Source organism: Pectinophora gossypiella, chromosome 13 (genome assembly GCF_024362695.1).
Source record: "Pectinophora gossypiella chromosome 13, ilPecGoss1.1, whole genome shotgun sequence".
NCBI lineage: Eukaryota > Metazoa > Arthropoda > Insecta > Lepidoptera > Gelechiidae > Pectinophora > Pectinophora gossypiella.
This window is the reverse complement of record NC_065416.1, coordinates 14,572,545-14,593,997: the sequence shown is the minus strand read 5'-3', so window position 1 is coordinate 14,593,997 and position 21,453 is coordinate 14,572,545. Positions and strand designations below refer to the sequence as shown.

General features: G+C 41.2%; 2 protein-coding genes across 6 annotated transcripts in view; both read left to right on the top strand.

Annotated features, from left to right (window-relative positions):
• LOC126372177 (uncharacterized) overlaps positions 1–21,453 on the top strand; it is a 319,771-nt gene that overhangs the window by 133,258 nt on the left and 165,060 nt on the right. The window lies entirely within an intron of this gene.
• LOC126372114 (kinase suppressor of Ras 2) overlaps positions 1–21,453 on the top strand; it is a 39,776-nt gene that overhangs the window by 7,262 nt on the left and 11,061 nt on the right. For 2 of the 3 annotated variants that reach the window (XR_007567114.1, XM_050017696.1), the window contains exons 3-17: positions 400–538; positions 1,170–1,328; positions 3,205–3,331; positions 4,269–4,389; positions 5,489–5,703; positions 7,600–7,682; positions 8,515–8,618; positions 9,477–9,603; positions 9,876–9,977; positions 14,499–14,614; positions 17,826–18,002; positions 18,824–19,009; positions 19,356–19,489; positions 20,294–20,425; positions 21,285–21,414. Coding sequence is in view for 2 of the 3 variants with exons in the window: in XM_050017696.1 (XP_049873653.1) it covers positions 400–538; positions 1,170–1,328; positions 3,205–3,331; positions 4,269–4,389; positions 5,489–5,703; positions 7,600–7,682; positions 8,515–8,618; positions 9,477–9,603; positions 9,876–9,977; positions 14,499–14,614; positions 17,826–18,002; positions 18,824–19,009; positions 19,356–19,489; positions 20,294–20,425; positions 21,285–21,414 (2,052 nt within the window). In the remaining variant the exon portion in view is untranslated. The remainder of the gene's footprint in view (positions 1–399; positions 539–1,169; positions 1,329–3,204; positions 3,332–4,268; positions 4,390–5,488; positions 5,704–7,599; positions 7,683–8,514; positions 8,619–9,476; positions 9,604–9,875; positions 9,978–14,498; positions 14,615–17,825; positions 18,003–18,823; positions 19,010–19,355; positions 19,490–20,293; positions 20,426–21,284; positions 21,415–21,453) is intronic. The other variant, XM_050017697.1, reaches the window with a different exon arrangement.

The following is a 21,453-nucleotide window of genomic DNA, read 5'->3' as shown; positions in this document are numbered from 1 at the left end:
GTGTACAGTCATGAGCAATATAATATACCCACTTTAGGATTGTCGCACTAACATATTTGACATTTAGTGAGACTTACAGTTCAATTTGTCAAAAAAGTTAATGTGACATGGTACCAAAGTGTATACATATTAATGCTCGTGACCGTACTATACATCTCTGCGTACCGAAAGGGTCTTAGTCAATACAGGCATGATGCTGTGTTATTTTAGAACTGTTTTAACTATAGTTATGTTAATTAAAACACATAATAACGGGTTCTTACCGCGTTTAAAATAGGGATATGAGACTCCTGATATTTCGACACTGTTGCAAGTGCCATGATCACGGGATGACTGATGATAATTATGATAATAACCGAGTAAACTTAAAACAATGTATTATGTTTTCACCCTCTCCAGGCAATATGTTCGCGCGTGCCTTCCCTGGAGGCGCTGCGCGAGCGATCAGACTACGAGTTACGAGCACTGCTGGCTGGAGCTAGGGATGAGGAGCAACGGCGGCTATGTCGCGCCATGCAGCGGCTACGGGCCTACGCAGGTGTGTGAATGGCCTCTGTAGTCCAGTCCGGAGGGCCCCGGTTCGAATCCCGTTAGGGACATATCACAAAAATCACTTTGAAAGCCCCACTTGGTTTGGACGTTACAGGCTGATCACCTGATTGTCCGAAAGTACCTAAGATGACACACATGTTTATGGAACACGATGTTCGTGCGTCACCCAACAGGGTCCACATAATATCAGCGTCGTGGTTCACGCCGCGACTTGTGCTGAGTGAGGGCCTTTTATCTCAGGACGTCCACCACCACCTTATGGTCATTTCGACAAACATTCGTCTTGCTTTTTTGTAATATTTGATATGATGTTGTTGTCTTTTTTTTGTGTGTGGCATCCTTTTATAATAAACGTTTTCTATTCTATTCTATCCGTGCTTCGGAAGGCACGTTGAGCCGTTGGTCACGGTTACTACTTACTGATGTAAGTAGTCGTTATATAAGCCATGTCAGGGGCCTTTCGAGGCTTAATAGTAAACCTGACACCAGGGTTGATGAGGTTGGTAATCCACCTCACAACCCGATAGAAGACGAAGGAGGCCGCGGCGCTGGTGTTATTGGTGACCTATCGTGAGCCACGGACATACCAAACTCAATACCTATTAACCTGTTTACAGAAGCGCTAGCTCGCGGCGAGGCGGCATCAGAGATGCAGCTGTACTGGGACTCGTGGGAGAGGCACGGGCGCGGCTCGCCGCGGGCCCGCGCCCGCCAGCCGCGGACCTCGCTGCCCACCGACTCCGACTCCGCGCACTCTACCCCGCAGGGGAAGAAGGGTACGATGTTTGCACTCATACCATCTACACTCCCAATGACAGGCGAACTGGTTCTGTCAAATACTCTACAACGTTTGACCACTTGGGTTGCGTTCAAGGTCATAAAATCAAAAATTAATTACGAATTGTTATTGACTAAATTACTACATTTTATTAAGATAAGATAAGATAAGATAAGATAATTTTATTGTGTATAAATTTAGGTACAATATACTTGCAGTTACAGTAGCAATATCATAGTTTCACTAAATTCTACCTTTTCAGGCTTTTACACAAGATTAGAATGTTAGATAATATTATTATTATTATTGCAGTCAATCAAATAAAACTAAGGTTAGTTTCAAATAACTTGACTAAAAATAATTAATTACAAGACAATATCAAAACATTCATAGACTCAAAATATCAGCAGTAAAAACAAATTTAGTGTGTTTTAAGATTCATAAATTCCTTTACACTATAAAAACATTTATCGGCTAGCCACGTCATTAATGCGGTTCTAAACTTATAAAGAGTCAATATTTTAAATTCATCAGGTAATTTGTTATAAATTTTGATACACATGTGGAATGAGTTTTTTTCTACTAATTGTAGTCTGCTTGCACATTTAAAAAGTTTATGTTTGTACTGACTACGTAGATTTCTTGAGGTCATTTCAAAGTTTTTTTGAAATAAATATTGATTTTTATGGGCAAACAAACACGTTTCCAATATGTATAGGCAAGGCAACGTCAATAATTTATACTTTTTAAAGAAAGGTCGGCAAGAATCTGACTGACATAAACTAAAGATGGATCGAATGCATCGCTTTTGTATGATGAATGTTCGCGTAGAGTCCTTAGCATTACCCCATATTATGATACCATAACGTAGCGCAGATGCTATATAGCCATTATATGCGGTGATTGCAGCTTGCTTTGAAACTGTTTGGCTGATTTTCCTGAGCGGATAAGTGAACTTGTTTAGTTTTGAGCAAAGATCATTGATGTGATCGTTCCAATCAAAGGTACTGTCGATAGTCATACCTAAAAACTTAATTTTATCGACTTGTTCTACTTTACGCCCTTCATAGCTGACATTCAACCTGGATTGGCTACCTTGTTTTGTGTGGAAAGACACACATTTCGTTTTATTTATATTCACTTTGAGATTATTCCTAGATAACCATTCAATTACTTTTTTAAGAGCCTCATTAACATTTGATTGCAATTTTGCTGGTTTCGAAACATCTCCCTTGACAATTACTGTAGTATCATCAGCAAATAATATACATTCATGTTCAAGTATATCTGGCAGCTCATTAATATATAAGATCTAACCTAACGTACTAATCCTAACGAGGGAAACATAACGTAACCTTGACTTTATGCTATGTGGTCCTATGACTTTATGCTATGTGGTCCCATGATTTTATGCTATGTGGTCCCATGACTTTATGCTATGTGGTCCCATGACTTTATGCTATGTGGTCCTATGACTTTATGATATGTGGTCCCATGATTTTATGATATGTGGTCCCATGACTTTATGCTGTGTGGTCCCATAACTTTATGATATGTGGTCCTATGACTTTATGCTATGTGGTCCCATGACTTTATGCTATGTTGTCCCATGACTTGATGCTATGTGGTCCCATGACTTTATGCTATGTGGTCCCATGACTTTATGATATATGGTCCTATGACTTTATGATATGTGGTCCCATGATTTTATGATATGTGGTCCCATGACTTTATGCTGTGTGGTCCCATAACTTTATGATATGTGGTCCTATGACTTTATGCTATGTGGTCCCATGACTTTATGCTATGTTGTCCCATGACTTGATGCTATGTGGTCCCATGACTTTATGCTATGTGGTCCCACGTGTGTGCAGGCAGGGCGAGCGGGCCGGCCAGCCGCCGCCAGCCGCCGGCGCAGCTGCCCCCGCCGGCGGCGACGCTCACCAAGTCCCGCTCGCACGAGTCGCAGCTGTCCGTGCGCCCTGATGCCTCCGACTTGAGGTAATATTACACATATACATTCATCATCATCAGCCCATTAACGTCCCCACTGCTGGGGCACGGGCCTTCCCTATGGATGGATAGGGAGATCGGGCCTTAAACCATCACGCGGGCCCAGTGCAGATTGGTGGTTATTAACGACTGTTAATGCAGCCGGGACCAACGACTTAACGTGCCCTCCGAAGCACGGAGGAGATGAAAACTTTTTTTGTGGTCACCCATCCTATGACCGGCCTTTGCGAAAGTTGCTTAACTTCAACAATCGCAGACCGAGCGCGTTTACCGCTGCGCCACCGAGGTCCTCATATATACATTATGCTAGCTTTTTCCCGCGGCTTCGCTTGTGTTAAATTCGGTAAAGCAAGACAATTCTACACATGATGTGATCCAATATCAAACAACAAATATTGTGCTTCTGCCATTTATTTTGGCATAATAATTATTAATTTTTATTATGTGCCCGAGTAATGAGAATATTGTAATTATCACGTTTAATCTCGACAGCGCCATCTATATTATTTTCAAGGAACGTAGCCTGGAAAGTAAAATACTTCATATTCCTATAGAATATTCATAAAAGACCTTTTTTTTTAACGTTGGGAAATGCGTTACGCATACCACGCCGCCCGGGGAGTGACGTGGTTATGTGGGACTCCCCGGGTGTCGCCACCCGGTATACCCACTAAAACCCAACGGTGTTCCTCCTTGCCGCCGTGTGGCGGGGATACGGGAACGCAATTGCACACAACCACGTCCCCGCCGGCGGATGCCGTTTGGGGCCCAGCGCCCATGGGAGCGCGTCAACCGCCTCCCCCTCCGCCGAGGGCTGCCCGGAACACTTGGGGAGCCCTACAGCACGGGACCTATGTTGTGGACAGCGGTCCTCCGACTACCGTCCACAGGTCCATTCATAAAAGACCTACCTTATCCCTTACAGCGACAACAGCCAGTCGTCAGCGGTGGGCACCTTAGAAGGCACCCCGCCCGCTTCGCCGCACGACACCGAACCCGAGACCACGCCACTACACCGACCATCTAACAACGTGTCTCATCATAATGTAAGTACATTCACGAGTACTAATATGTGGTGGAGGTATTTTTACGGCTAATAGCCGGGACCAACGGCTTAACGTGCCCTTCGAAGCACGGAATCTTCTTATTTTATTCAGTCAATCAGGTGATTCAAGCCTGTAAAGTGCTTACCAAACAAAGGATAGTTTCACGAAGTGATTTCGACATTGTCCCCATCGGGAATCGAACCCGGGCCTCCAGATCGTGAGCTTAACGCTCTAACCACTAGACCACGGAGGCTGTACCGTTCTATACGTAGTTCTTTATTCTATGGTAGCGGTGTGGTGTGAAGCTATTTGTGATGTACAGTCATGAGCAATAACATGTACCGACTTTAAAACTCTGTCGCACTAACATATTTGACATTTAGTGAGACTTACAGTTCAATATGTCAAAAAAGTTAATGTGACATGGTACCAAAGTGTATACATGTTAATGCTCGTGACCGTACCTGAGCATTGATAAATAGGTAATTGTCGCGTTTAATTCTGTACAACGCCATCTATATTGCTATTGGGGAACGTAGCCTGGGAAGTACAGTCGACTCTCGTTAATTCGAAACTCGAGGGACTCTTGAAATATTACGAATTATCGAGTGTTTGAAATATCAAATGGTTCGAAATTTCTTGGGCTCATGACTAACACTAACTTTTATCTGCATATCAACGAAAGAGTAACAGTAACTGAATAACTAAACAAACCAATTCGTAAGAAGTGTGTGCGTCAAATAGTCAAACTAATCATAACAAAAATAAAGGCTCGTGTATCTTGATACAAGTTTGAACTTGTCGCAAAATGTACTTACAATCTTTCCGCCTCTTCTCTCTGCAACTTTGAATTGTCGAGTGTTGGACGCTGATGAGTTCGAATTAACGCGTCGTTTTGTTAATTAGCAATGTTTTTTTCGTTCGAATTACCAAGTGTATGAAAATGTATTGATTTAGTTCGTAATATAAAGAGATTTAGTAGGGAACTCGTGATAACTTTGAATTATAGAGAGGTTCGAATTATCGCAAGTTTGAATTAACGAGAGCTCATTATAATCATTGTCTGTATGGAACTTACGTTAACCCCAACTCTTTCCAGTCATCAACAGCGTCGGCGACGAGCTCGATAGCGAGCTCCGTCCCTGCGCCGCGCTCCCCGCGCACCCCCACCACGGTGGGGCGCTCCATGGCCCACGACATCGCGCACCGCTTCACCAAGACCTTCAACATGATCGCCACCTGTGACTACTGCGAGAAACAGATGCTCTTCGGGTCCGGCTTGAAGTGTAAAGAGTGCAAGTTTAAATGTCACAGGTGAGAGATGTTATATTGATACACATTATATTGTTATATTGAATACTGAGGTGGATGATTCAGACCATAATTCTGAGTTGATATCAAGTGGATTTTAGTGTTTTTTTAACATTATTTTCTGTTCCATAATTTTGTGACGGAAAATTTCACTTGATATCAACTCAGAATCATGGCCTGAATCATCCCTCAAAGTTTTCGTTACGATGTCACTAACATCCTGTATGTGTGCCCACTGCTGGTGGGCCCAGGCCTCCGTCAACCGGGGGTATGGAGCATACTCCACCACGCTGCTCCACTGCGGGTTGGTGGAGGTGTTTTTACGGTTAATAGCCGGGACCAACAGCTTAACGTGCCCTCCGAAACACGGTTAAAATATAAAAAAAAAAACTAAAAAGTAGTATTGATTCTGAGTATTAGAAAATTTTAATAGGGGGCTGAAAGTAAGGAGTCAAAAAAGTGGGAGTTAACATTACGAAAAACTATTGTAATTTGACCCATTCGGCATAAAAGAGCCTTATACATGTTAGTCGCATATTATCATGATAAGACACTAGCCCTGTGTCGGTTTTTACGACGTACTAGTTATAATTAGCATCTGGCCGTTTACTATGTATTTAAAAATTCACTCCCCTAGATGGCGCTACTTGTATTTTAGAACGCGGTATAGAAGTTTTACACGCGTTTCGTGACCACTCGTGGGCCAAATTTTTATAAGTATATCGATGTTTTATCGTTGAAATTAAGATTTATCTTGAAAGGGTGTTGTTTGGTCACTTGACTGGGCAACACCTACATAAAAACCTAAAAAATGCATGGTATAAGAAATCCAAGTATGCTCAAAAGTGACAGCTAACATTTCTAGGTTAGCCCAGCTGACGTCATCCCACACTGTGTTGCCGTTTCATAAAAAATAGATTACCCACGATCAATGTTTTTCACTTTGCATGGCAATTTTGAACTTTTAGTAAAAGATATTACTTACAGTTTAAATTTCTTTTTCTACTCCTCTACTTTAATCTGGCATTTAAATAACCAAAAAGTCTAATATAAGTACATACATAATTAAACTCTTTGAAAAAGTGTACGCTCTATGGCCTATAAAAGCATTGTTTACAAAGTGTAACTGTACTATAATGTCGCCAAAAAAGCATTGTTGTTGTTTTTTTTTTTGACCTGGAAACTGGCACCTTTACTTTGGTGCCATAGATATACTATAAAAAAAAAGTATACATTTGCCGCCATTTTCCCGCGCGTTGGAAAATAAATTGGAAAATTTTTGTGTTTCGTTTAAAATTACGTCGTCGTAGAAAAAGTATTGTATGCAACGTTGTATAACTAGGTCAAAAAATGCTCGTGGCGTCTCTTATTGCGATGTTCGCCAAGGCTCACATCGCAACTCACGCCACTCGCATTTTTTGACCCTTCTTATACAACTGTTGCATAAAATACTATTTTGTAATATATGTGACAATTAATAGTAATGAAATACATTAGTCAATAACTCACTTAATTTTCAATAATAAAATTTACGTTCTTGGAATGTTGGAGATACCAATTTTATGATAACACGTACGTCATTGGGCTAGCAATGGCGGCTTGTCATAGGATTGAGCATACCTGGTTTTCATAAGAAAACCCCATGGTCCCATTTATTACTGGACTGTTGCCGAACTATCGTTTGTGACATGCGTAATTCTATTACAGCTAATCTGGCGGGTTAAAAAGGCCACATCGAAGCAATTCATCTAAAAAAGCAATATTGCAATTTGACATTTGCGCATATAAAAGTAAGTGCGCAATGCAAACAAATGTCAAATAGCAATATTGCTTTTTTAGATGAATTGCTTCGATGTGACCTTTTTAACCCCCTGATGTACTATTTAAATATTGTTTCAGGGATTGCGAAACGAAAGTCCCTCCCTCCTGTGGCCTACCTATAGGGTTCGTCAATGCGTTTAAAGAGAAGATCTATAAAGATGGTGAGTTACTGTTATTTCCTTAAGAATAATCTTATTTTATCTAGTTATTTGATCCCACTGCAGGGCAAAGGCTTGCCTCCCCTTGATTGTTCCACTCTCGACTTCGCGCGGCTTCTTCTTCTATCGTAGGTCGGTCGGTTGTTGTAGGTTGTGAGGTGGATTGTCAACCCCATCAACCTACATCAGAAGTAATAACCGGGACCAACGGCTTAACGTGCCTTCCGAAGCACGGAATTATTATTATTAGGCTTACTTATTATGTTCACTCCTACTATGTACCTATACCTACTGATTTCTATTCTATTTGTGTATTACATTTTTTTATTGTCTGTTCATAGGTTCATAGATAATACAAATGACTCGACCATAGCCAACTTATATTTTAAATATGAATATTGGTGCTAATTCCTGCAGACGCCATCTAATTTTATTTTAAGTTATACCTGTCATTTTCTTATCCGCCGAAAAGGAAAGGGACGGGTAATCGACAAGCATAAAATTTATGGAACACACGTCAATTTTAAGCACAATTCTAAAACACAGACAGAATTAAGTTGACAGCACACGTCAAACGGTTTGCATACCAGCGAGATACCTTTTTGATTCGCCCAGGTTATTCATTCATTTACTCATTCTTCCTAAAATTAAGAGCTGTCAATCATCCGTCCCTTTCGTTTTCGGCGGATAAGAAAATGACAGGTATAACTTAAAGTAAATTTAGGAGGTGTCTGCAGGAATCGGGGCCATTGTATAACTATCATAAAATATTAAAATTGGACTATGTAACGTTATTGTATTATAGTATTTGTATGAGTGTGAATGATGTTTATAGGTGGTGGTTATTACGTGTCGTCGCCGGTGGCGGGGCGCGGCAGCTTCCTGTCGTCGCTGCGGGCGCCGCGGCGGCACCACGCGCCCCCGCAGCACAACTACCCGGTATGACTTACTAATCGCTTCACGTGCCTGTCGAAGCGCAGAATCATCTTAGTTTTCTAACATTCCAGTGATTTCAACCTGCAGACTCGCAAAGTTATTTTTTGTTAGTCATGGAAATCGAACCCCGAACCACTGGATCACGGACGTCGTTTATAAATCAATAAATAAAACTTTATGGTCTTAAATTATTTTTAGGTCTTAAGTGCAAAAAAAAAATTTTTGTTCGAAATTGGCTTACATAGTCAGCGTATTTTGAACGTCAAAAATCAAATTACATATTATGTAACTAGCTTTAAAACTACTACCACATCGGAATCTGTAACGCTGAGGGAAAGACGTGGCCAGAAAACCTCCCAGCACAGGGCCCTAGTCCTACTGTTTCATGTTTTCCTTTCTTTTTTTTTTAATCCAGTTTGTATTACATATTTTTTTACTACATAATTTGCAACCAGTTAATTTATTACTTTGCAAACTGATTGGACTTTTGCACCTTCTTCTCTTCTTCTATCTTGTGGGTTTTGAGGCGGAGTACCAACCTTATCAACCCTGGTGTCAGGGTTACTATTGAGCCGCCAAAGGCCCCTGACATGGCTTATTTATCGACTACTTACTTACATCAGTAAGTAGTAACCGGGACCAACGGCTTAACGTGCCTTCCGAAGAACGTATCATCTTACTTTCGGACAATCAGGTGATCAGCCTGTAATGTCCTAACCAAACTAGGGACCACAAAGTAATTTTTGTGATATGTCCCCACCGGGAATCGAAGCCAGGACCTCCGGATCGTGAGCCCAACGCTCTATCACTGGTCCACGGAGGTCGTCACTTTTGCACCTTATCATACTTTATTCCTGTCAGGGCCCGGACTCGTCGTCGACGACGTCCTCGTGCAACAGCTCGACGCCGTCGTCACCAGCCCTGTGCGCCCCCAACACGCCGCACCACCACCACCATCTGCCCACCAAGCCGCAGTTCCACTTCCCAGGTACATTACTTACTACATATCACAACATAAGCTCATGACAATATCACAGTTGGGGTAGCCACAGGTACCTAACATACTTTGCAAGATGAAGTAAGTACCTACACCTCACTGAGCTGTCTGTTTTCCGTCTGTTCTGTGTGTGCGTGCGTGCGTGCGTGCATGCGTGTGTGCGTGGATGCGTGCGTGCGTGCTTGCCTACGTGCGTGCGTGCGTTTATGTATAAAGAAGTAGATTGAAGAACAAAGGAATAATGAATATGTTTTTATTGTCAGAAGTAAAGCCGCCGGTGTCGAGCCCCAACCACGTGACGTCAGTGCAGTCCCCCAGAACGATACCCGAGCATAAAGAAGACCTCACGCCCAGTGTTAAAAGTGGTAAGTCTGTCTCATATTGCGGTAAACTCGAAGACCGGTGTACTTCATCTATCGTGTGGGCTGTGAAGTGGATTACCAACCTCAGCAACCCTGGTGTCAGGGTTATTATTGAGCCGCCAAATGACCCTGACATGACCCATGTAACGACTACGTACTTACATCAGTAAGTAGTAACCGGGACCAAGTGACTTATTGTAGATTTGTCGGAAATGGCATTAACTACTTGGCCGGACAAATGGGGAGCGCTGAGGACTCTCATCCGGTACAAAATTTAAGACAACAGGCCTGAGGATGCCCAGTTGGGCGCGAACCTCGGCTCAGCGCGTCATCTGAGAAGGAGAATATTTGAAAGAATTAATCGACGCTAGTGGGTCGATAGCGGAATGAGGAAAATCGTCGTCTACGCGGCGGGGTCGGTATCGGGGTTCTAAAGTGGTTGTTGTCGCGAGCTGATCGGTCAGGTGTACCCATTTAGTGAATTTATCTACTGCTAGTAAGACACGCAAAACTTAAACCCGTATTCTAATATGGAAACTCAAAACTTCTTCCACTTAACTAGGCCTCAGCTAAAGATTTTGGTATTTTATGTTGATTGCCAACAAAATAATCGAAAGTAAAAATGTGGAAAACGGCCTCTGTGGTCCAGTGGTTGAGCGGTGAACTCACGAACCAAACCAGGGATCACAAGTGGTTTTTGTGATATGTCAACACCGGGATTCGAACCCGGGGCCTCCGGATCGTGAGTCCAATGCCTCCAGTCACTTGACCGCGGCGGCTGTTATAATTATTTCATAAATTACATATAAACAATACCTAATGTCTTGAAATAATGTTCTTATTACGTCCAAATGCTGCATACAGGTTTTAGAATACTAGGTATGTTACATTACCAGACGATTACCCTATTAGCACTATTTTTCTTCTCTTTCTCACAAAAACATGTCTATGAAAACCTGTTGATAAATCTTTTATCTATCTCTCTTTCTATTTAAATTTCTACTCTTAGTCCTTCCTTATAATATTTGAGAAGTATGTGTGTGGATGACCCAACTAGTTGACCAGCTAGTTCCGCCCATTGCCAACAGATGGCGCGCACGTCGTATAATACAGGCTTAGAACGCGCTAACGAAGTTTACACAACGCGACACATAAATGCGCGACCCAAAATTCTAGGCTAATTAAAATCGTCGTTTTGGGGGTTATGTATACGTTTTTACAATAAAATACCAGACAGTATTTTGATTTTGTCACAAAATAAAGCTCATGTGAAGCTTATTTTGTGTAAATTTACTTAATTCTCTAGTTATCGAATAACTACTTGTAATGCATACCTATATTGATTTAAAAGATGTGTTGCCGTTGCAGTTTCTTGTCATTTCTTATCCTCAGCCATAACACCTTGATTACGTAGATTGAAAATGTTAAATGACAATGGGCACTTTTGTATGAAACTTGGTCCAAGAACCTCCACTGATGAGACTTATATGTAATGAAAGCTTATGCTTTCCCTATGATTCTGGCAAAGTCCTATCAGATTCTGTCCCGGGGTTCTTTTTTTACGGCCATGTTTGTCCTGGCTAAAAATGTGATAAAATACAGTGGGAGCTAAAATCGACTCAAGATGTGTTGCTGGATAACTAAGTCTACATAAATAATTATGTATCATATTGTATATCATTTTAAAGAGGATCTTTTCCAGAATCCGAAACATAAAAAAAAAAACAAAAAAAAATCTTTTTGTAAGCGAATTATAGTCAATTTATATCTGCAGCGCCATTGTTTCTCGGTAGCTAAGTTCAAGTTTCATGCCTTTTACCCCTTCCAAAAGTATCTTACCGATTTTTTTTATATTGCTTCCGGAATTTGATCTGAGTGATAATAACAAGAAAAATAAATAAACACCTCTCCGATAGAGACCGGCTAAGCTATTGCCTATTGCAAGAAATCGTCATCATTAGCAAGTCATTACGGTATTGCATATTATAAGCTTATCAGGAACTTGGAACTTGGTCCAAGAACCTCTACTGGTGAGACTTGCATGTAATGATAGCTTATACTTGTCCTATGATTCTGGCAAAGTTCTATCAAACACTGTCCTAGGGTTTTTTTACGGCCATGTTTGTCCTGAGTGTACAGTAGTGGACTGCCAAATCACCTCAGGATTTGTTGTCGATAAACTATTTAACTAAGGCTATATACATAATTATATATCATAATGTATATCAATTTTAAAGGGGAAGGTTATCAGAATCTGAAACACAAATAAAAAAATGCATTAAGTAAGTATGTAAACGACTTTTAGCCAACTCACGTCCGTAGCACCATTTTTCTCAGCAGCTACGTACGAGTTTCGCGCCTTCCAACCTTTCCAAAGAAGCCCAATCATTTTTTCCTTCTTCTGATATTGCATTCTTAACCTGACAAGACTAAGTGACAACAACAAGAAATAAAATAGATACCATTCCGATAGAGGCCGCGTAAGCTATGGACCTATTGCAAGATAACGTACTCAAAGGCTAGTCATTATAATCCAACAGACGTAACATGATTAGAATGCGGGAGGACGCAAATGTAGTATGTTTTCTTTCACCACAATCTTGTTTTATTAATCCAGGCTTATATCTTGTCTTATAAACAATGCCGAATGGTACAACAAACGTATCGTAAACGTAAGGTTGCCTGGTAGTAATTGCTACCTTGGCAATAAAGCCGCCTTTTGCACCAGTTATTGCCTGAACTTGTTTAATAAATGTGTTTCTTTTGTATACAATAGAGTCATTGTATTGCATCTTGATTAGAATGACTTATTTCTTGTTTCTCTCGTACTAAGCTGTATACTGTTAGTGTTAAAGAGACACATATTTCGTCTCTTTCGCATAAGGCGATGTACTACATTTCCGTCCCGCCGCATTCTAATCATGTTACGTCTGTTGGATTATAATGACTAGCCTTTGAGTACGTTATCTTGCAATAGGTCCATAGCTTACGCGGCCTCTATCGGAATGGTATCTATTTTTTTTTTTTCTTTGTTGTCACTTGTCAGGTTAAGAATGTAATATCAGAAGAAGGAAAAAATGATTGGGCTTCTTTGGAAAGGTTGGAAGGCGCGAAACTCGTACGTAGCTGCTGAGAAAAATGGTGCTACGGACGTGAGTTGGCTAAAAGTCGTTTACATAATGCATTTTTTTTTATTTGTGTTTCTGATTCTGATAACCTTTCCCTTTAAAATTGATATACATTATGATATATAATTATGTATATAGACTTAGTTAAATAGTTTTTCGACAACAAATCCTGAGGTGATTTTGCAGTCCACTACTGTACACTCAGGACAAACATGGCCGTAAAAACACCCTAGGACAGTGTTTGATAGAACTTTGCCAGAATCATAGGACAAGTATAAGCTATCATTACATGCAAGTCTCACCAGTGGAGGTTCTTGGACCAAGTTCCAAGTTGCTGATAAGCTTATAATATGCAATACCGTAATGACTTGCTAATGATGACGATTTCTTGCAATAGGCAATAGCTTAGCCGGTCTCTATCGGAGAGGTGTTTATTTATTTTTCTTGTTATTATCACTCAGATCAAATTCCGGAAGCAATATAAAAAAATCGGTAAGATACTTTTGGAAGGGGTAAAAGGCATGAAACTTGAACTTAGCTACCGAGAAACAATGGCGCTGCAGATATAAATTGACTATAATTCGCTTACAAAAAGATTTTATTTTGTTTTTTTTTTATGTTTCGGATTCTGGAAAAGATCCTCTTTAAAATGATATACAATATGATACATAATTATTTATGTAGACTTAGTTATCCAGCAACACATCTTGAGTCGATTTTAGCTCCCACTGTATTTTATCACATTTTTAGCCAGGACAAACATGGCCGTAAAAAAAGAACCCCGGGACAGAATCTGATAGGACTTTGCCAGAATCATAGGGAAAGCATAAGCTTTCATTACATATAAGTCTCATCAGTGGAGGTTCTTGGACCAGATTCGCCCATTCTCCTTTACCTTCAACAAGTTTATCTATGAAAATTAAATTGATTCTGATTCATACGTACAACTGGCAACATAACGCCGTCGGTCGATCCCTAGTCACACTACCAACTTGTGGCTAGCTACTATGCCCTGTTCGGTACCCTGAACACATGCTTCAGCGGCAGGCCACCCTTGTCTCCAAATGTATTCATCATCGTCAGAACATTAACGTCCTCACTGTTGGGGCACGGGGCTTCCCTATGGATGGATAGGGAGATCGGGCCTTAAACCATCACGCGGGCCCAGTGCGGATTGATGGTTATTAACGACTGCTAATGCAGCCGGGACCAACGGCTTAACGTGCCTTCCGAAGCACGGAGGAGATGAAAACTTTTTTTTGTGGTCACCCATCCTATGACCGGTCTTTGCGAAAGTTGCTTAACTTCAACAATCGCAGACCGAGCGCGTTTACCGCTTCGCCACCGAGCTCCTCCAAATGTATTATTTGTACTATATTAATGTATTCCCTAACAGACAGTTCCCGATGTGTGTCCCTGACGGGGTCGGGCTCCACTGACAGCGGCGGCGCGGTGCGCGCCGACTCGCTCGACCTCAGCAATAAGGATTCCAGATGGCCGCGACAAAATAGCGTAAGTAGACACTATTCTACATACTGTTAGGTAGAAAAGAATCGATCGACGTAATATCGACTGATACTGATACATCAGTATGCTAGCACTATGCACACCAACGGCCTCTGTGGTCCAGTGGTTGAGCGTTGGACTCACGATCCGGAGGCCCCGGGTTCGAATCCCGGTGGGGACATATCACAAAAATCACTTTGTGATCCCTAGTTTGGTTAGGACATTACAGGCTAATCACCTGATTGTCCGAAAGTAAGATGATCCGTGCTTCGGAAGGCACGTTAAGCCGTTGGTCCCGGTTACTACTTACTGATGTAAGTAAGTAGTCGTTACATGAGTCATGTCAGGGGCCTTTGGCGGCTCAATAGTAACCCTGACACCAGGGTTGATGAGGTTGGTACGTCACCTCACAACCCACACGATAAGAAGAAGAAGAAGATCACTATGCTAATGAACGTTACAACACTAGCACTACGTACTTTGACAGATCTATGTAATGGCTGAATGTAAAACTGTTAAAAATAAATAAATAAATATTGCTTTTTAGATGAATAGCTTCGATGTGGCCTTTTTAACACTCCAGGTCTTCTGTTTAATCATACGTACATAAAGACTATAGAATTCCATTTGCTTCGATCCTGACACACTTGTCTTGCTTATTCCACATTCATTAATCATTTCATACACACACGCCGATTCAGAGTATATCATACTAAACCCATACAGGGTGTTAGTAATATGGTAACGAAAACTTTGAGAGATGATTCAGACTATGTTATCTATATCAAGTGGAATTTTCCGTCGCAAAAGTATGAAACTGAAAATAATTAAAAAAGACACAAAGAAAAACATGAATTTGTTTGTGGTTTTTTACCACTAAAATTATCATGAATTTTATTTATTATTTTTTATATCAATATTCGTTCCCTCAGTATATGTTATGGTGTCACTAACACCCATACGTACTTGTATGGCTACCTGTACATACTTGTACGGGGTGCAAGCGACATTGTAACGAATACTGAGAGGGCTGATTCAGCTTTTTATTCTAAGTTAATTTCTAGTGGAATTTTCCACCGCAAAAGTATAGAATTGAAATTAAAAAAATTCGGCTCCACTTTATATTTACTCGGAATCATGGTCTGAATTATCCCCTTCAGTATTCGTTACGATATCACTAACACCCTGTTTACGGTACACCGGAATGCGCTGTGATAACAATACGATGCCCCGCCGCCATTGCTAGCGATAAGTTCAACGAAACACGACAGATAGTTGCTCATTTCTCTTGTGTTTTCTGTCGAGTTACGACGCTTGTTTTGTTACTAATTACTAAATAGTAATCAATATATAATCTCGTGACTGTATTCCCAATTGGTTACTTAACAATTTAATTGTAAATACAGACGCTTATTTTAAACCTCTTAAAATATACAATTTACTTGAAAAAGCTTTTTATAGTAGAATAAAAACGATATTTTTTTCATTAATTTCAAATTTCGAATTTGAAATTTCCAAAACGGTTGGTGACATGACATTTTGCCCAGTGACGTCACATTTCAATAAGCAAAGAGACTGTCAAACAGTATAAATTGAAACCTGACAGATAGTTTTTGTTTATTTTGTGAATTGTGACGTCACACGAAGCTCAATCATGGCCGCCCGTGTTTCGGGTCTTATTACTTATACACAGATAAAAAATAGCATTCTTATTTTGTAAAAAAAATCTTAATAAAAACATCTATTGGATAATTATCGTTAAATAATAAACTACCATTATTGTTACAACTGTCAAGTAGACAATTGTAGTCTTAGGTACATACATCGCAAGATGAACTAAGTATCCACGCATCACCGAGCTTACTGTCGGACCAATGTGATGTATATGTGGTTATATTTCAATCACTGGTACACTGGTATACTCTTGGAGCGTCGTTTCGAACACCAATACCGGACTTACACCGATTATTAATTTATCTTAACTGCAGTTTTCACTAACACAGTTGGCTCGACCATTATAGACGGCGATACGACTCACCTAACACGTAGGTCTAACAGAAAGCTCGGTGAGGTGTTGGTACTTAGGTCATCTTGCGATGGACTGACTACCCCATTGGGATATAGTCGTGAGCTCATGTATATTTCAATAGGAATAATATTCCCCACTGTTTTGTGAAGATTTGACTCCATCATGACTGCTTTCTTGAGGCGCCGTATGCTGTTTGAAGAAGTGCGTGTTGTGATTTGTTTATGTAGTGTCTTTTTGCATTTACCTTTTATTGTAAAGTAATATAAAAAAGCAAGAGAAGTGTGTCAGGATCGAAGGAAATGGATTGACAGAACGACATGACTTTTTGGTTTGTGTGTAGTACGGTCACGAGCATTAATATGTATACACTTTAGCACCATGTCACATTAACTTTTTTGACAAATTGAACTGTAAGTCTCACTAAATGTCAAATATTTTAGTGCGACAGAATCCTAAAGTGGGTACATTATATTACTCATGACTGTACACACTAAAATTTACGTTTTGTATTATGGCAACGCCGCTTTTTTTTTCTTCTACCCTTCTTAACATCATGGCGCTTTCTTGTCAATTTAAATAATTTTAAAATATTACAGTCCATTTCTAAATTCAAGCATGTGTTTTTATTTGCATATAACCAGCGACGCAGTTTGTTAGCACTAATCGACAAAACTACACATGTCATCAGAATCGATTAAATAAAAATAAAATATCTTTATTTCAGACCTTATGGCCCATATACTGTTAGTACAAAGGACAAAAACTATGTTAGTAACACACAATTAAAAAAAAATCGCTCGAGCGATGTTATGTGTGATTGTGTCATGATTTTTAAACATATTTTTATAATTTTAGTTCGGAATAATAATATTTAATAATGTTTTGATTTTTAAAAACCTTTTTATAGTTTTTAAATTAAAATAATTTATGTCGGAACGATTATTGATTCGATAGTAGACATCGTGCTGCCACTCTACCGCCACTCACGTAGAGAAACGTAGTGGGGAGAGTAGGGCGAGCAGGCACTCACCGGCTAGTAAGAATTCATTCGTTTGTGAACCAGTGAATCGAACGGTTGTGTTTAAAAATAAGTACTACTGACCTCTGAGCAAATAAACGGTTAAAAGTAAATTGAAAGTGACCTGGAGTTTTATTTCAATTGACACTAAAATTCTCCTTTTATTGCAGTTATCAATGAAAGAATGGGACATCCCGTACGACGAGTTGAAACTGTTCGAGATCATCGGGCACGGGCGGTTTGGAACCGTGTACCGCGGCTCCTGGCACGGCGCAGTCGCCGTTAAGCTGTTACACATGCACTCTCTCAGCGACGACGCGGTGCCGCTCGAGACCTTCAAGCACGAGGTACGTGTTTACTGACCATCACAAAGGCACACACCGGACAGTTCATCAGGAGCGGATCCAGCTTTTATTTGGGTCACCAGGGTGGTTAAGCAGAAAGCCATATGGCTATTTGACATTTGTTTGCATTGCGCACTTACTTTCACATGCGCAAATGCCAAATTAAAATATCGCTTTCTTAGACGAATTGCTTCGATGTGGCCATTTTAATCCCCCTGGTCGCAGATAACCTATCTCCGTAGAGAATTAGATAAAATTGCAGTGGCCACCCATGGCCCAACCTGTCGCCCAGTGGGGGCCATGACCCCCATGACTCCTGGATCCGCCCATGCACTTCATACAAACAACCTCGTTGTACCAAGACACCACACATTGACGTTATCGTCAACGCGCACCTGTGTTATTCAAGTCTAAACTATGTTCGAGGGGGATGAGGTAAACCTAGCTCAGAGAGGGGAGCAGGGTTGTCGTTCTATACGTAGTTTTATTCCTTATTATATGACAAAAGTTAAAGAAACATCCAGATCTGACAAACGTAATACAAATTGAGTCACTTAAAATTACGAATAATCAAAACATTTCAAATTATTACACAAACACTAGTCAGTCTAAAATACCGCCCCCTCTCGTACCTGGTTCAAAGGTGCCCATTATACTGGCCGCGTTACCGCGCACTATTGCCAAGGAAACCTGTTGAACCAGGAACGAGCTGGCGCGGGGGTCAATTGAGTCATAGAATATAGCTTTCAGATTTTGTGTGCATAGATAGAGAATAAATAAATGAGACATACTCACACAATGATTCCCCCCCCCCCCCACCGCAGGTGGCGACGTTCCGCAAGACGCGTCACGAGAACCTGGTGCTGTTCATGGGCGCGTGCATGAAGCCGCCGCGGCTGGCCATCGTGACGTCACTGTGTAAGGGCAACACGCTCTACACGCTCATACACCTGCGCAAGGACAAGTTCACCAACAACAAGAGCGTCATCGTGGCGCAGCAGATCTCACAGGTACGATAAGCTGCGAAAGTCCAATCACATTCTACTACTCACTTACACACACTACCACTATCATCACCACCACCACCACCACCATCACTAACACCACCAGCACCACCACCATCACTACCACTAACACCACCACCATCACCATCACCACTACCACTACCAACACCAGCACCACCACCATCACTACCATTAACACCACCAGCACCACCACCACCACCACCACCATCACCACCACCACTACCACCACCACCACCTCCACCTCCATCACTACCACTAACACCACCAGCACCATCTGATGATGGTCACCACCACCACTAGATGATGATTGTAAAAAAAATAATGTTCGCAGGGTATGGGGTACCTGCACGCGCGCGGCATCGTGCACAAGGACCTCAAGACCAAGAATATCTTCCTGGAGAACGGAAAGGTGGTCATCACCGACTTCGGACTGTTCTCCGTCACCAAACTCTGCTTCGGAAACAAGTTAGTATTTACAATTTGAATTATAATGCACCAATTTTACCTACCTCCACTTTCCCTTACTCCAAGTCCAGGGTGGTTAAAATGGGCACATCGAAGTAATTCATCTAAGACAGCAATATTGCTATTAGACATTTGTTTCCATTGCGCACTTTTATATGCGCAAATGTAAAATTGCAATATTGCTTTCTGAGATGAATCGCTTCGATGTGGCCATTTTAACCCCCCAGGTAAAATATAAATGTATATTTCGGTCAGTGCCCTGTTTATCAAAACTTACAAGTCATGTATTACAAGAAATTTTCTTGTAAAACTTACCATTATTACAAGAATGTGTTTATCAAAACTACACATGTAAATTACAAGTTACAAGTGTCAATATTTATTTAACAAGTATATTTTACAATTTCTATACTTTTTTGATAAACGTAATTTACACGTACTTGTGAGTAACTTGTAGCTTGTGAACGTGTAGACTTGTAAGAAAAACTACACATGTAAATTACATGTTACAAGTGTCAATATTTATTTAACAAGTATATTTTACGTAATTTACACGTACTTATGAGTAACTTGTAGCTTGTGAACGTGTAGACCTGTAAGTTTTGATAAACAGCACAGGTCGGCTAGTTTCCACCTAGAAAAATCAGTTACTTTTTACTAAACGTCAAAACACGAAATTACTATGGGATTTGTATGAAAAAGCACACTGTGACGTTGTAGAAAAACGCGCGGACTTATTATTACGTTTTTTTTTAAGTTTTCATTACAATGTCATTAACACCGTGTGCATTGTGTCGTCCCCAGCGCGCGCGGCGACAGCCTGGGCATCCCCCCGGGCTGGCTGTGCTACCTGGCGCCCGAGCTGGTGCGGGCGCTGCGGCCGCACGCCTCGCTGCACCTGCCCTTCTCCAAGTCCACTGATGTCTACGCCTTCGGGTGAGTGCTTACCTAGCTGTATTAAGAATCATCATCATCATCAGCCCTTTAACGTCCCCACTGCTGTGGCACGGGCCTTCCCTTCCCTATGGATGGATAGGGAGATCGGGCCTTAAACCACCACGCGGGCCCACTGCGGATTGATGGTTATTAACGACTGCTAATGCAGCCGGAACCAACGGCTTAACGTGCCTTCCGAAGCACGGAGGAGCTCGAGATGAAAACTTTTTTTTTGTAGCCACCCATCCTATGACCGGCCTTTGCGAAAGTTGCTCGACTTCAACAATCGCAGACCGAGCGCGTGAACCGCTGCGCCACCGCGCCCCTCAAGTATTAAGAATAATCAGAAGCATTCACTCAACGTAATTGAGCCGTGATTGCCCAGTTGGTAGGACGCTTGCATCTCACTTTGAGATCGCGGGTTGGAATCCAGCACAGGCCTAAACCAATGATTGTCGAATTTGTTTTCGAATTCATGTTTGGATCATAAATGATTATCACGTGCTCAGCGGTGAAGGAAAACATCGTGAGGAACACAGTGAGTGCGGTTTGTCGTAGTGAGTTTGGTGCGAGTTCAGATGGTTCCGAACATTCCGATATCAAATACATAAAGAAACGGCAAAGAAAGAGGGTACACAGATATGTCTGCCCGTAGAAAATTATGGATCTACCCACTCCAATCTCATCAGTCATCCCGTGATCATGGCACTTGCAACAGTGTCGAAATATCGGGAGTCTCATATCCCTTCTTTAAACGCGGTAAGAATCCGTTATTATGTTTTAATTATCGTGAGAAACCCCACAGATTACGGGCGTGAATTTACGTATGAATATAACGATAATAAAATGTTTGTTCCAGCACGGTGTGGTATGAGCTGCTGTGCGGCGAGTACCCGTTCAAGGGTCAGCCGCCCGAAGCCATCATCTGGCAGGTGGGCAAGGGCGTCAAACAGTCGCTGGCAAACATGCAGGCCTCTAGAGATATTAAGGTATGGCATTGTACAATATCGTCACTTTACAGTGAAAAT